Source organism: Ranitomeya variabilis, chromosome 3, assembly GCF_051348905.1.
Source record: "Ranitomeya variabilis isolate aRanVar5 chromosome 3, aRanVar5.hap1, whole genome shotgun sequence".
Taxonomy (NCBI): domain Eukaryota; kingdom Metazoa; phylum Chordata; class Amphibia; order Anura; family Dendrobatidae; genus Ranitomeya; species Ranitomeya variabilis.
In genome coordinates, this window is record NC_135234.1 from 513,906,820 (window position 1) to 513,922,952 (window position 16,133).

General features: G+C 39.2%; 1 protein-coding gene across 2 annotated transcripts in view; it reads left to right on the forward strand.

Moving 5' to 3' along the window:
• Nucleotides 1-12,338, forward strand: part of LOC143816493 (short stature homeobox protein) — a 41,193-nt gene extending 28,855 nt beyond the window's left edge. For both annotated transcript variants that reach the window (XM_077296939.1, XM_077296938.1), the window contains exon 5: nucleotides 10,022-12,338. In XM_077296939.1, coding sequence (XP_077153054.1) covers nucleotides 10,022-10,267 — 246 coding nt within the window. In that variant the 3' untranslated portion in view covers nucleotides 10,268-12,338. The remainder of the gene's footprint in view (nucleotides 1-10,021) is intronic.
• The last annotated feature ends 3,795 nt before the right edge of the window (nucleotides 12,339-16,133 follow it).

Here is a 16,133-nt window from a genome sequence, read left to right on the forward strand (position 1 = left end):
AACATACTGTGTAGTGGCTGTAACAGCATCAAACTGTGTGTCGGGGAACTGTTTGGGTATTATACTATGTGTGGGGGGACTGTGTTGGGTGTCACTCTCAGGTCTCACAATATATGTGGGTAAACTGTGGAGACATAATACCATTGGGTGAAGGTCACTGTGCTTTCCTCATAATGTGTGTATGAGAACTGTGGGGACATCATCATTTTGTGTGAGAAGCACTGTATTGACACCATGCTGTGTTGAGGACATTGTCGCAACATCAAAGGCGGAAAAAGAGGAAGGGCAATACATAAAACAAATGTGGACACCTACATAAAAATATATAAGTTTATTAGAGAAAATAATGAGTTATTGAACATTCCATGAATTAAAAACACTTAAAACCTACATTTCAATATCTTGATCTCATGACCTAATTATATATGCTTGTATTACCAGAAAATATAATTCCATTCTAATAACATATAACCCAATTCCTGATAAAATATCTTATTTTCTGTTACTAGAAGAACAAAAATAATGAGTAAATGCTATGAAGTCTAGGAATATCGCCCTAATTTAGCTGAATAAATATCCTATAATCCAAATAAGACCATAGCAGTAATAATGTAAACTATTCATTATGGGTGTATAGCCTTCATCCAATTGGATACTTATGCTAGTTTCCCTATTGTTCTGTTGCTATAATAAAGAGCAGTGTTGTGAATCAAATAACATTGTAAGCACTGTATATCCCAGAAGGTTGTAAATATAATGAGAAGCAGTGTAATGAATTCAATGACACGGCGAACAGATGAAGATTAAGTGCAAATAGGGCAAAGTGCAAATAGAATAAGTACTATCAAATCATATCCTGGAGAGTTCATAATGAAGGTTTATACAAAATAAGTAGCATGGCGCATCTAACTGTGTGAGGGATTGAAGAATTAGGCCGTGGAGGCATCATGCGGTGTTGGAGCATCACACTGTGTGGGGTGCTCTGGAAACATCTTACTGTGAGTGGGGAGACGTTAGGTGCATTATACTGTGTGTCGGGACTCTTGCAGCATCATAGTGGGTGGGTGGACTTATAATGTGAGTGGGGACACAGGGGACATTATACTCTGTGAGGGGAACTTAAGGGATATTATTCTGTGTTGGAGGGCACTGTGGGGATATTGTGCTGTATTGGAGTAGCTATGGGGAAGTCATACTTTGCTGGGGCAACAGTGTGGTCATGATACTTTGTTTGTGTTAGGTATTTTTGTTGGCATCAAAATCTATGGGGGCCTTGAAAGGCTATCGTAATGGATGAGAATACTAGGCAATTTCAATAGGGGCAAAATCACCACTGTGATAGGGCTGCAACTATGTCCCTCTTCCTGTTTTTAAAAGTTGGGAGGTATATCCTTCTGTGGCTGTGCCTGTGCCACATGACCTTGCTATTTTTTGGAGGGGAAGAAGCAGGGTCAAATTAAAACTTTTGCCTCTATGTATACCCCAAACCATACTGTTTTAGAAATTCCACTCTTTATACACTGACTGATCTTGTGAGTCTATGATCTACCTGTGTTCATATAAAGGAAAGTAGTGGCCTGAACCATTCATGAGACAGGACTTGTGTTTCAGACTACCTCAGGCTCCTTGTAGATACCAGCTAAATGGTCATTGATTAAATACCTGTAATAATAGAGCTGATCTAAAAATGCAGGCAATCAGCAAAATTTGATCAAAATAAGGAGCAAATAATAATCCTCTGTAGGTACCAACTTACATATATACAGTGGGGAAAAAATTATTTAGTCAGCCACCAATTGTACAAGTTCTCCCACTTAAAAACATGGGAGAGGTCTGTAATTGACAATATAGGTAGACCACAACTATGAGAGTCAAAATGAGAAAACAAATCCAGAATATCACCTTGTCTGATTTGGCAAGATTTATTTAGCAAATTATGGTGGAAAATAAGTATTTGGTCATTAACCCCTTTCTGACATCGGACGTACTATCCCGTCGAGGTGGGGTGGGCCCCATGACCACGGACGGGATAGTACGTCCAGCGCGATCGGCGGCGCTCACGGGGGGAGCGCGGCCGATCGCGGCCGGGTGTCAGCTGCCTATCGCAGCTGACATCCGGCACTATGTGCCAGGAGCGGTCACGGACCGCTCCCGGCACATTAACCCCCGGCACACCGCGATCAAACATGATCGCGATGTGCCGGCGGTGCAGGGAAGCATCGCGCAGGGAGGGGGCTCCCTGCGGGCTTCCCTGAGCCCCCCGCAGCAACGCGATGTGATCGCATTGCTGCGAGGGTCTTACCTCCCTCCCTGCCTGCTCCAGACCCGGATCCAAGATGGCCGCGGATCCGGGTCCTGCAGGGAGGGAGGTGGCTTCACAGAAGCCTGCTCAGAGCAGGCACTGTGAAGCAGCCTGCGCTTCTCTCAGATCGGTGATCTGTCAGAGTGCTATGCAAACTGGCAGATCACTGATCTGTATTGTCCCCCCTGGGGCAAAGTAAAAAAGTAAAAAAAATTTTTTCCAAATGTGTAAAAAAAAAATAAAAAAAATATTCCAAAATAATGAAAAAAAAAAATATATTATTCCCATAAATACATTTCTTTATCTAAATAATAAAAAAAAACAATAAAAGTACACATATTTAGTATCGCCGCGTCCGTAACGACCCGACCTATAAAACTGGCCCACTAGTTAACCCCTTCAGTAAACACCGTAAGAAAAAAAAAAAAAACGAGGCAAAAAACAACGCTTTATTATCATACCGCCGAACAAAAAGTGGAATAACACGCGATCAAAAAGACAGATATAAATAACCATGGTACCGCTGAAAGCGTCATCTTGTCCCACAAATAACGAGCTGCCATACAGCATGATCAGCAAAAAAATAAAAAAGTTATAGTCCTGAGAATAAAGCGATGCAAAAATAATTATTTTTTCCATAAAATAGTTTTTATCGTATAAAAGCGCCAAAACATAAAAAAATAATATAAATGAGGTATCACTGTAATCGTACTGACCCGAAGAATAAAACTGCTTAATCAATTTTACCAAACGCGGAACGGTATAAACGCCTCCTCCAAAAGAAATTCATGAATAGTTGGTTTTTGGTCATTCTGCCTCACAAAAATCGGAATAAAAAGCGATCAAAAAATGTGATGTGCCCAAAAATGTTACCAATAAAAACGTCAACTCGTCCCGCAAAAAACAAGACCTCACATGACTCTGTGGACCAAAATATGGAAAATCTATAGCTCTCAAAATGTGGTAACGCAAAAAATATTTTTAGCAATAAAAAGCGTTTTTCAGTGTGTGACGGCTGCCAATCATAAAAATCCGCTAAAAAACTCGCTATGAAAGTAAATCAAACCCCCCTTCATCACCCCCTTAGTTAGGGAAAAATAAAAAAAATGTATTTATTTCCATTTTCCCATTAGGGTTAGGGTTAGGGCTAGTGTTAGGGCTAGGGTTAGGGTTAGGGCTAAGGTTAGGGTTAGGGCTAGGGTTAGTGTTGGGGCTAGGGTTGGGGCTAGGGTTAAGGCTACAGTTAGGGTTGGGGCTAATGTTAGGGTTAGGGTTGGGGCTAAAGTTACGGTTAGGGTTTAGATTACATTTACGGTTGGGAATAGGGTTGGGATTAGGGTTAGGGGTGTGTCAGGGTTAGAGGTGTGGTTAGGGTTACTGTTGGGATTAGGGTTAGGGGTGTGTTTGGATTAGGGTTTCAGTTATAATTGGGGGTTTTCCACTGTTTCGGCACATCAGGGGCTCTCCAAACGCGACATGGCGTCCGATCTCAATTCCAGCCAATTCTGCGTTGAAAAAGTAAAACAGTGCTCCTTCCCTTCCGAGCTCTCCCGTGTGCCCAAACAGGGGTTTACCCCAACATGTGGGGTATCAGCGTACTCAGGACAAATAGGACAACAACCTTTGGGGTCCAATTTCTCCTGTTACCCCTGGGAAAATACAAAACTGGGGGCTAAAAAATCATTTTTGTGGGAAAAAAAAGGATTTTTTATTTTCACGGCTCTGCGTTATAAACTGTAGTGAAACACTTGGGGGTTCAAAGTTCTTACAACATATCTAGATAAGTTCCTTGGGGGGTCTAGTTTCCAAAATGGGGTCACTTGTGTGGGGCTTCTACTGTTTAGGTACATTAGGGGCTCTGCAAACGCAATGTGACGCCTGCAGACCATTCCATCTAAGTCTGCATTCCAAATGGCGCTCCTTCCCTTCCGAGCCCTTCCATGCGTCCAAACGGTGGTTCCCCCCCCCACATATGGGGTATCAGCGCACTCAGGACAAATTGGACAACAACTTTTGGGGTCCAATTTCTCCTGTTACCCTCGGGAAAATACAAAACTGGGGGCTAAAAAATAATTTTTGTGGGAAAAAATTTTTGTTTTATTTTTACGGCTCTGCATTATAAACTTCTGTGAAGCCCTTGGTGGGTCAAAGCGCTCACCACACATCTAGATAAGTTCCTTAGGGGGTCTACTTTCCAACATGGTGTCACTTGTGGGGGGTTTCTACTGTTTAGGTACATTAGGGGCTCTGCAAACGCAATGTGACGCCTGCAGACCATTCCATCTAAGTCTGCATTTCAAATGGCGCTCCTTCCCTTCCGAACCCTTCCATGCGTCCAAACGGTGGTTCCCCCCCACATATGGGGTATCAGCGCACTCAGGACAAATTGGACAACAAATTTTGGGGTCCAATTTCTCCTGCTACCCTCGGGAAAATACAAAACTGGGGGCTAAAAAAATAATTTTTGTGGGAAAAAATTTTTGTTTTATTTTTACGGCTCTGCATTATAAACTTCTGTGAAGCCCTTGGTGGGTAAAAGCGCTCAAAACACATCTAGATAAGTTCCTTAGGGGGTCCACTTTCCAAAATGGTGTCACTTGTGGGGGGTTTCAATGTTTAGGCACATCAGTGGCTCTCCAAATGCAACATGGCGTCCCATCTCAATTCCTGTCAATTTTGCATTGAAAAGTCAAACGGCGCTCCTTCCCTTCCGAGGTCTCCCATGCGCCCAAACAGTGGTTTACCCCCACATATGGGGTATCAGCGTACTCAGGACAAATTGTAAAACAACTTTTGGGGTCCAATTTCTTCTCTTACCCTTGGGAAAATAAAAAATTGGGGGTGAAAACATAATTTTTGTGAAAAAATATGATTTTTTATTTTTACGGTTCTGCATTATAAACTTCTGTGAAGCACTTGGTGGGTCAAAGTGCTCACCACACCTCTAGGTAAGTTCCTTAGGGGGTCTACTTTCCAAAATGGTGTCACTTGTGGGGGGTTTCAATGTTTAGGCACATCAGGGGCTCCCCAAACGCAACATGGCATCCCATCTCAATTCCAGTAAATTTTGCATTGAAAAGTCAAATGGCGCTCCTTCGCTTCCGAGCTCTGTCATGCGCCCAAACAGTGGTTTACTTCCACATATGGGGTATCGGCGTACTCAGGACAAATTGTGCAACAACTTTTGAGGTCCATTTTCTCCTGTTACCCTTGGTAAAATAAAACAAATTGGAGCTGAAGTAAATTTTGTGTGAAAAAAAGTTAAATGTTCATTTGTATTTAAACATTCCAAAAATTCCTGTGAAGCACCAGAAGGGTTAATAAACTTCTTGAATATGGTTTTGAGCACCTTGAGGGGTGAAGTTTTTAGAATGGTGTCACACTTGGGTATTTTCTATCATATAGACCCCTCAAAATGACTTCAAATGAGATGTGGTCCCTAAAAAAAAATGGTGTTGTAAAAATGAGAAATTGCTGGTCAACTTTTAACCCTTATAACTCCCTAACAAAAAAAAAATTTGGTTCCAAAATTGTGCTGATGTAAAGTAGACATGTGGGAAATGTTGCTTATTAAGTATTTTGTGTGACATATCTCTGTGATTTAATTGCATAAAAATTCAAAGTTGGAAAATTGAGAAATTTTCAAAATTTTCGCCAAATTTCCATTTTTTTCACAAATAAACGCAGGTACTATCACAGAATTTTTACCACTATCATGAAGTACAATATGTCGCGAGAAAACAGTGTTAGAATCACTGGGATCCGTTGAAGCGTTTCAGAGTTATAACCTCATAAAGGGACAGTGGTCAGAATTGTAAAAATTGGCCCGGTCATTAACGTGCAAACCACCCTTGGGGGTGAAGGGGTTAAAAAAAGTTAATCTCAATATTTTGTTATATATGCTTTGTTAGTAATGACAGAGGTCAAACGTTTTCTGTAAGTCTTCACAAGGTTGCACACACTGTTGGTGGTATGTTGGCCCATTCCTCCATGCATCCTCTAGAGCAGTGATGTTTTGGGCCTGTCGCTGGGCAACACAGACTTTCAACTCCCTCCAAAAGTTTTCTATGGGGTTGAGATCTGGAGACTGGTTAGGCCACTCCAGGACCTGATATGCTTCTTATGAAGCCACTTCTTTGTTGCCCTGTTGGTGTGCTTGGGATCATTATCATGCTGAAAGACCCATCCACATTTCATCTTCCATGCCCTCGCTGATGGAAGGAGGTTTGCACTCAAAATCTCACAATACATGGCCCCATTCATTCTTTCATGTACACAGATCAGTTATCCTGGTCTCTTTGCAGAGAAACAGCTTCAAAGCATGATGTTTCCACCCCCATGCTTCACAGTAGGTATGGTGTTTTTGAATGCAACTCAGCATTCTGTCTCCTCCAAACGTGACGAGTTTTTTTTCTACCAAACAGTTGTACTTTGCTTTCATCAGACCATATGTCATTCTCCCTATACTCTTCTGGAAAATTCAAATGTTCTCTAGCAAACTTCAGGTTGACCTGGGCCTGTACTGCTTAAGCAGGGGGACACAACTGGCACTGCAGGATCTGAGTCCCTGGCAGTGTAGTGTGTTACTGATGGCAGCCTTTGTTACGGTGGTTCCAGCTATATGCAGGTCATTCACTAGGTCCCCCGTGTGTTTCTGGGATTTTTGCTCACCATTTTTGTGATCATTTTGACCTCACGGAGTGAGATCTTGCGTAGAGCCCCAGATCGAGGGAGATTATCAGTGGTCTTGTATGTCTTCCATTTTCTTATTATTGCTCCCACAGTTGATTTCATCACACCAAGCTGCTTGCATATTACAGATTCAGTCTTCCCAGCCTGATGCAGAGCTACAATTTTGTTTCTGGTGTTTTTCGACAGCTCTTTGGTCTTTACCATAGTGGAATTTGGAGTGTGACTGTTTGAGGTTGTGGACATGTGTCTTTTATACTGATAACAAGTTCAAACAGGTGCCATTACTACTGGTAATGAGTGGATGACAGAGGAGCCTCTTAAAGAAGAAGTTACATGTCTGTGAGAGTCAGAAATCTTGCATGTTTTTAGGTGACCAATTATTTTCCACCATAATTTGCAAAATAAATCTTCCCAAATCAGACAAGGTAATTTTCTGCATTTGTTTCCTCATTTTGACTCTCATAGTTGTGGTCTACCTATAATGTCAATTACAGGCCTCTCTCATGTTTTTAAGTGTGAGAATTTGCAAAATTGGTGGCTGACTAAATACTTTTTTCCCCACTGTGTATACAGTACAGACCAAAAGTTTGGACACACCTTCTCATTTAAAGATTTTTCTGTATTTTCATGACTATGAAAATTGTACATTCACACTGAAGGCATCAAAACTATGAACTAACACATGTGGAATTATATACTCAACAAAAAAGTGTGAAACAACTGAAATTATGCCTTATATTCTAGGTTCTTCAAAGTAGCCACCTTTTACTTTGATGACTGCTTTGCACACTCTTGGCATTCTCTTGATGAGCTTCAAGAGGTAGTCACCGAGAATGGTTTTCACTTCACAGGTGTGCCCTGTCAGGTTTAATAAGTGGGATATCTTGCCTTATAAATGGGGTTGGACCATCAGTTGTGTTGTGCAGAAGTCTGGTGGATACACAGCTGATAGTCCTACTGAATAGACTGCTAGAATTTGTATTATGGCAAGAAAAAAGCCGCTAAGTAAAGAAAAACGGGTGACCATCATTACTTTAAGAAATGAAGGTCAGTCAGTCTGAAAAATTGGGAAAACTGAAAAGTGTCCTAAAGTGCAGTGGCAAAAACCATCAAGCGCTACAAAGAAACTGGCTCAGATGAGGACCGCCCCAGGAAAGGAAGACCAAGAGTCACCTCTGCTTCTGAGGATAAGTTTATCCGAGTCACCAGCCTCAGAAATCACAGGTTAACAGCAGCTCAGATTAGAGACCAGGTAAATGCCACACAGAGTTCTAGCAGCAGACACATCTCTATAACAACAGTTAAGAGGAGACTTTGTGCAGCAGGCCTTCATGGTTAAATAGCTGCTAGGAAACTACTGCTAAGGACAGACAACAAGCAGAAGAGACTTGTTTGGGCTAAAGAACACAAAGAATGGACATTATACCAGTGGAAATTTGTGCTTTGGTCTGATGAGTCCAAATTTGAGATCTTTGGTTCCAACTACCGTGTCTTTGTTTGACTCAGAAAAGGTAAACGGATGGACTCTACATGCCTGGTTCCCACCGTGAAGCATGGAAAAGGAGGTGTGATGGTGTGGGGGTGCTTTGCTGGTGACACTGTTGGGGATTTATTCAAAATTGAAGGCATACTGAACCAGTATGGCTACCACAGCATCTTGCAGCGGTATGCAATTCCATCCAGTTTGTGCTTAGTTGGACCATCATTTATTTTTCAACAGGACAACGACCCCAAACACACCTCCAGGCTGTGTAAGGGCTATTTGACCAAGATGGAGAGTGATGGGGTGCTACGCCAGATGACCTGGCCTCCACAGTCACCAGATCTGCACCCAATCGAGATGGTTTGGGGTGAGCTGGACTGCAGAGTGAAGGCAAAAGGGCCAACAAGTGCTAAGCATCTCTGGGAACTCCTTCAAGATTGTTGGAAGACCATTCCTGGTGACTACCTCTTGAAGCTCATCAAGAAAATGCCAAGAGTGCGCAAAGCAGTCATCAAAGCAAAAGGTGGCTACTTTGAAGAACCTAGAATATAAGACATAATTTCAGTTGTTTCACACTTTTTTGTTAAGTATATAATTCCACATGTTAATTCATAGTTTTGATGCCTTCAGTGTGAATGTACAATTTTCATAGTCATGAAAATACAGAAAGATCTTTAAATGAGAAGGTGTATCCAAACTTTTGGTCTGTACTGTATATATATATATTTTTTATACTTTACACTAGCTTATAAGTTGCTTTAAATGTTATGATGTTAAGAGAGAAGCAGTGTAATTACAAAAATTGTACAGGCAAAATGAAAAACTTCCCAGGGGCTTGAATTTGTAAGAACTTACAAACTAATTTATACCTACTCGCACCCTCCTTAATCCAGTACAGGACTCTCCATGGTCGGCACAGCAAGTGGAGACATCACTGTTTCACCTGTCTCAGGATCACTGTGGTCTATGATTGGCTGCAACTATCATGTGACTTTGACCGAGGAATTTACATTTTTACATTGATAAAGACCTCTGGTGTCTCATGTAAAAAGAATGTAATGTGATGCTAAAATGGTGCAGATTTAACAAGGTTAATAATAGGCAAAATTAGAGTAGTTGCCATTCATAATCAATCAAATTACATTTTCTATTTTTTCAAAGAACAATCAGAAAATGAATTGCACAAGCTGTATATTTTCTATCTTTCCACTTAATTCTTTTGTTTTATGGCTTGATTCATAATCCATTTTATAGTATTTTACTTTTGAAATTCTTTATTATGAGTAGATTCAAGTGTATATGTATTATTATAAAAAGGCCTTGGTTTTCAGAATTAATGATAAAATTATATGCCTGTATACAATCAAAGGTATTCCTTATCTGCTGAAAATCCCTCTATGTTCTGAACTTATTGGCATGTGTAAAACTCTACTGTAATATTTGTATTGTTTATGTATGAATACCTATATCCACCAAGATTTCTTGTTGTTTTATGGCACAGTAGTGGTGCATACTGATTCTTTTTGCTATATTCTATCCTTTAGGTCCAAGCTCAGTTACAGTTGGAAGGAGTAGCCCATGCACATCCTCATCTTCACCCGCACCTGGCTGCCCATGCACCCTATCTGATGTTCCCTCCTCCACCCTTTGGACTTCCTATTGCTTCACTGGCGGAAACTGCATCTGCTGCAGCTGTTGTTGCAGCTGCTGCTAAAAGCAACAGCAAAAACTCTAGTATTGCTGACTTGCGACTCAAAGCCAGAAAACATGCAGAGGCTTTGGGACTCTGACACTATTTGTCATTGATACAATACTAAATTGACTTCCTTGTTTCCCTTTTTCTGCCATTATATGACTCAACAGACACCAAATGTGTTGGTAAATGCTTTGCAAGTATAAAAGGAAAAAAAATGGTCCTGAACCTGCTTCTCCAGAAGATCAACAAGGAGCGTGGAGGATTTTTCTTAAATGCGCACTTTGGTTTAGTTCATTGCACATCATGATTTTTTATGATGCTTGCAACCACAATGATTCTGAACCAGTCTGACATCAGGAGTACTTAAGAACATAGCCTTATGTTATTTGGACAAACATGATCACATTTGAAGACGAATTGAAGCTGAGATTTTTTTTGTACCCTTGACAACAAAATGAACTTGACAATATCGGCTGCTTTTTTTTTGCATGTTGCTAAGCAAAGAACAAAAACAATACAAAACAAAACATTACAAAAAAATGGAAAGTGTATACATAGATCAATATAATATAGATATCAAATCATTGGGGCTGGTCTCCATAATGCCAATGCTATTATTCAACTGCCACAGGAATCTTCCAGAATCCCAAACTTATAATGTAGTTTTGGGTAAGAAAAAATAACCATCATTCATATTATAATGTATAGTAGCTCTCACTTTCTCATGAAAGCAGGCAGCAATAATATTTTGGAATAATATATGATAAGTACACCATTAATTGGTGCTTTCAATTTACTAAAAAGAAAAAACTGTTTTTGCTATAATTCATATAGCATTCTTTTACCGTTTCATAACATCATGTGCTTTGTGCCATTAAGCAGTAATCATGTTTAAGTAGATTTGAAAATCCCATAAATGTTAATTTATTGGAAAGAAGAAGTTGAAAAAAAGGTGTCAGAAAATAATATTGAGACAGAATAGTTAAATGCAATTAATTGCAGTAAAGTGCAATACTGTAAATATTATAGATATAAAGAATGACATCTTCAGATGTTGATAAGTAATTTTGCATTCACCTAGGCGCAGCCTTTTGTGCTTCACTTGGGTGTTGCAGTTCATTTGCCAAATGATTGAATTCCATGGGAATGGATTAATTAATATTGTCTTCTTCCTTATATAAGGAAAACTGCCATGGTTTAGTCAATGTGCCATATGATGATGATTTCAGCTCAAAAGCTGGCATGGTGGTTTTTATTTCTGTGTTTTTATTTCAATTATGAATTGAATACATCTCAGAATAACAGACCATTACTGGAAAAAAATGCTGGTTACAGTAAGCATTGCAAGGTATTGATAAAGTGACAAAAATACCAAAGTGATTGCTTTTTATTTTATTTAATGTAAATGTGTCCAAGAAACATTTCAACCCTGTCGTGAATTGCCTAGCAAAAAATCCAACACTTTTCTCTTTCAAATTATAAAAAAAAATGAAAAAAATTCACTTTTTCTGTTTGATATATGTATTCCGTACATACAAGACAGGCAAGCTATTTTGTTTCTTTGTAAAATATGTAAGTGGATGTTTTATTTATTTTTCTGTTTGAAATTTTATAAATGTATAATATTTTAATTATGTTGAGTGTACATTTTAATATGCTTTGCATTTATTTTTATATGTTGGAAGCCTGTTGCTTTTGCCATACGTTTTAGGCAATTAGCCAAATCTAGAAGACCTTTTTTTGTCATAGTTCATGCCCATATAAATGTAGTCCCTTTGATTATTGCCGGAGACATATCTAAGTAGGATTGATCATCTGATGAATTAATCTGATTTAAGAAGATGCATATATTATGCCAAATGTCCAAGGCATCATACCATCTAATACAGTACATTGGGCTGCATAGCTACTTATTGTATGTCTGAATGAACAGACATTTCAGGGATAATAGAAGAATAGCCAGTTTAAAGAAAACTGATCTTAATATCTGTCATTTTTCATCCTTGAACATTCTTTTAGCCAATTTTCCATACCAGCATGCTTCTGCACAGATTCACTATAACATGTTACATTCAGTTTCGGAGTGTATTCGTAAATCACATGGTATGAATGAATGTACATCTTGATCAACAAGTGGAATATTAATAAATGTATAAATATTTGCAATTGTGACATAGCCAATGATTGACACAAAATTTCCATAAGCCACAAAACTTGAAATTGTCAAAGGGCTGACGTTACTACTATCTCTCGGCAGGATTTATAGTGCTAATGCATATAATGCAGAACATGGCAATTGTAGTTTGCACCATTTCCAGTTACCATTAAATGACTATTTCCATCTAGTAAAGTGATTGCCTATCACTGGGACATGCAATCACTTTATGATTAGTGGGGGTCCAACCTTGGACCCGCACTAATTCTGCACCTATGCAGCCCAGCATTTTCTAATCTTTCTCAGCATAGAGGTGCCTTTGTTACTCGCTGTTGAGAGGAACTGCATCACACCTCCAGTCCCTTAAATAGGGCTGCCTGGAGTTCTTTGCAAAAGATGGGTATTAGGGTGCACCACTGTGCAGAAGGGAACAGTGAAGGACTGAAAAGCTGAAGCAAAGTTGCTGTCCCATCATTGTCAAGATGCAAGGGGTTCCAGAGGTTGGAAACCCCTTCAAGGATGCTGGCTTGCTGAAGTAACTGATTTAGAATAGTTTCTACAGCATGAAAATTATTACAGTAATGCAGGAAATATTACATCTGTGTATAACACCCAGGTTAACAGAAATATAATAAAAATATTTTGCTGTACATTTTAATGGAAACTTGTTATTCAGTAAATACATACACACCATATTAATCACCTTTTATCTGCATATTCAGGATTAGAGTTGAGCAAAATACTTTGCAAGACCCTAGTCCAATGGCCACGTCAATTGTCCGCGGCATGCCCTTCCAGAGTTCTGCGAATCTACTACCTGCGGCATCCACCGTATCTCTTCTGATTAGTAGGTCCCTGTGACGACATGTGTGCATTGGAACCAACAATGCATTAAGTAGTAAGATGTTCACAGCGCTCTGGTAATACAGTCAGGAACTACTAACATGGCCAAAGATGAAACCAGATCCTGCACATCTTTTTGCTCAGCTCTAGTCAGGACTCATAAGCTTGTATGACCTATTTGAAGACATTTCATATAATGTTGTCTTGTATGTACCAAGCCAAAATCTGAATTCATTTTTATATATGCTCCTTTCTGATGTTGCCAACTACTACTATTGACATTAATCTGTAAAGAGCCACTGTTACATAGCAATGAATAACAATCCCGATCAAAGAAATGTGCCAGGACCAAGGATTTATAAAAGTACATATAGAAATTGTATTAAATACAAAATGCACACAAAAAGATACAAACTTCCAAAAAATTACACAAACATAAAAGAAAACCCTCCAGGCGAGAACGTCCAATGAAATTGTGACTACCCTGATAGTAAACAGATGCAGTGTTATTAGGTGACACAAATATATTGAATATGGAGTGAGTCTCCAAAGGAAATAGTTTAAAGGTCACCAACCAAAAGCATCAAGAAAGTAGAACCCACAATAATTCACATAGCAAGAAGGTCTGTCACATTACTGAGTACATGTAGCAAGCATAAATCATTATTTGAAAGGGTATGAAAATCCCTTTATAAAAGAAAGCAGGGTACATCAGTTACAGTATATGGTATAGACATGATGAAGGACTCACCCAATAACAATTAAATACAAATAACATACAACACACCAAAAAAATCATGGGGAACACCACTAAACAGTAGTGATGAAAACTGTATGTATACCCTGGGTAAGAATGGATTAACCGTTGTGAACAATCCTCTCTCAAACCTACACCAATAAAACAGCCAAAGGCAAGATTTCATCAAAATGATTAAATCACATTTAGATCAATGCCTTGGTGAGTAATAGCATACATCATAAATTAGGAACGGTCTCACCCAATGTTGTTCCTTCATTCAGCCTGATTAGAGTGCTTCCTGAGGAGTCCTGTTTGGCCAAATCCGATGAGGGAGGCTTTCACATATAGCCATGCAATATCCCACCACAAGGGCATAACAATGGACCATTCATATTGTATCCCCAAAGAAATTAACTCCCAGCATGTTTCACTTGGTTAGATTGTCAGGGGAGATATATAACATGGGGAATCAAAGCGTGACACCCATCACGCATAAGAAAAGCGGTGTTCCTCTTGTGATGTTTTTGGTGTGTTGTGTGTTATTTGTATTTAATTGTTATTGTTTTTAGTGGATCTCAAGGGCTCTATTTTAAACTGAACCATTAAAAGTTATATTTTTTTCACACATCTACCTTACTTTTTACCTAATAACACTGCATCAGTTAACTATCAGGGTATCCACAATTTTATTCGACGTTCTCGCCTGCACGTTTTTTTTTTGTGCCTGTAATTTTTTGGAAGTTTTTATATTTTTGTGTGTATTTGGTATTTAATAAAATTTCTATATGTACTTTTATAAATCCTTGGTCCTGGCACATTTCTTTCTTCAGATTGCTATTTATTTTAAGTGCATAATGGGACATGCCATCCTTACTGGGATTTCCAAGCATTTGATATTGTTACATATCAATGGCAGCAAAGTAAAATAATTTCCCCTCCTCATCTTGGTTTTCAAAAAATACAAAGTATCTGTGCAACATTTAACCCCTTCAAGACCTTGCCCTTTTCCGTTTTTGCGTTCTCGTTTTTCTCTCCCTCCTTCCCAGAGCCATAACTTTTTTAGTTTTCTGTCAATTTGGCCTGTTTTTTGTGGGACAAGTTGCACTTTTGAATGACATTATTGGTTTTAGCATGTCGTGTACTAGAAAATGGGAAAAAAATTCCAAGTGCGGTGAAATTGCAAAAAAAGTGCAATCCCACACTTGTTTTTTGTTTGGCTTTTTTGCTAGGTTTACTAAATGCTAAAACTGACCTGTCAATATGATTCTACAGGCCATTACAGTTCATAGACACTAAACATGTCTAGGTTACATTTCATCTAAGTGGTAAAAAATTCCAAACTTTGCTAAAAAAAAATAATAATTGCGCAATTTTCCAATACGCGTAGTGTCTCTATTTTTCGTGATCTCGGGTTGGGTGAGGGCTTATTTTTTGCGTACCAAGCTGATGTTTTTAATGATACCATATTGTTGCGGATATGTTCTTTTGATCGCCCGTTATTGCATTTTAATGCAATGTTGCGGCGACCAAAAAAACGTAATTCTGGCGTTTTGATTTTTTTTCTCGCTATGCTGTTTAGCAATCAGGTTAATGCTTTTTTAATTGATAGATCAGGCAATTCTGAAGGCGGCAATACCAAATATGTGAAGGTTTGATTTTTTGTTATTGTTTTATTTTGAATGGGGCAAAAGGGGGTGATTTAAACTTTTATATATTTTTTATTTTTTTCATACTTTTTTTTTTAGTTTTGCCATGCTTCAATAGCCTCCATGGGAGGCTAGAAGCTGGCACAGCCTGATCGGCTCTGCTACATAGAATCGATCATCAGATCGCTCCTATGTAGCAGAATTGCAGGCTTGCTATGAGCGCTGACCACAGCCCACATCAAAGCAGGGGATCCGACCTCCGCAGTAATAGTACAGCGGAGGTTGGTAAGGGGTTAAAGGAAACAAAGTTTTTGCTACGTCATCTGAGAGCAGCAGGATGTAGGGGCAGATACCCTGAATCCAATGATGTGTGACTTAGTTTACTGGGTGCAGTGGTTCTGATGCAATCAGAGTTTTTAGATTTAGCAATGAAGCAGAGCTGAGAAAGCTAGCCCCGCCCACACCAGGCTCTGTATATACAATGGCTATAGACCTTCAGCTGCTTATCATGGGAAGCGGCTAAAGGTACCTTCACACTAAACGACTTTGCAACGAGAACGATCCGTGACGTTGCAGC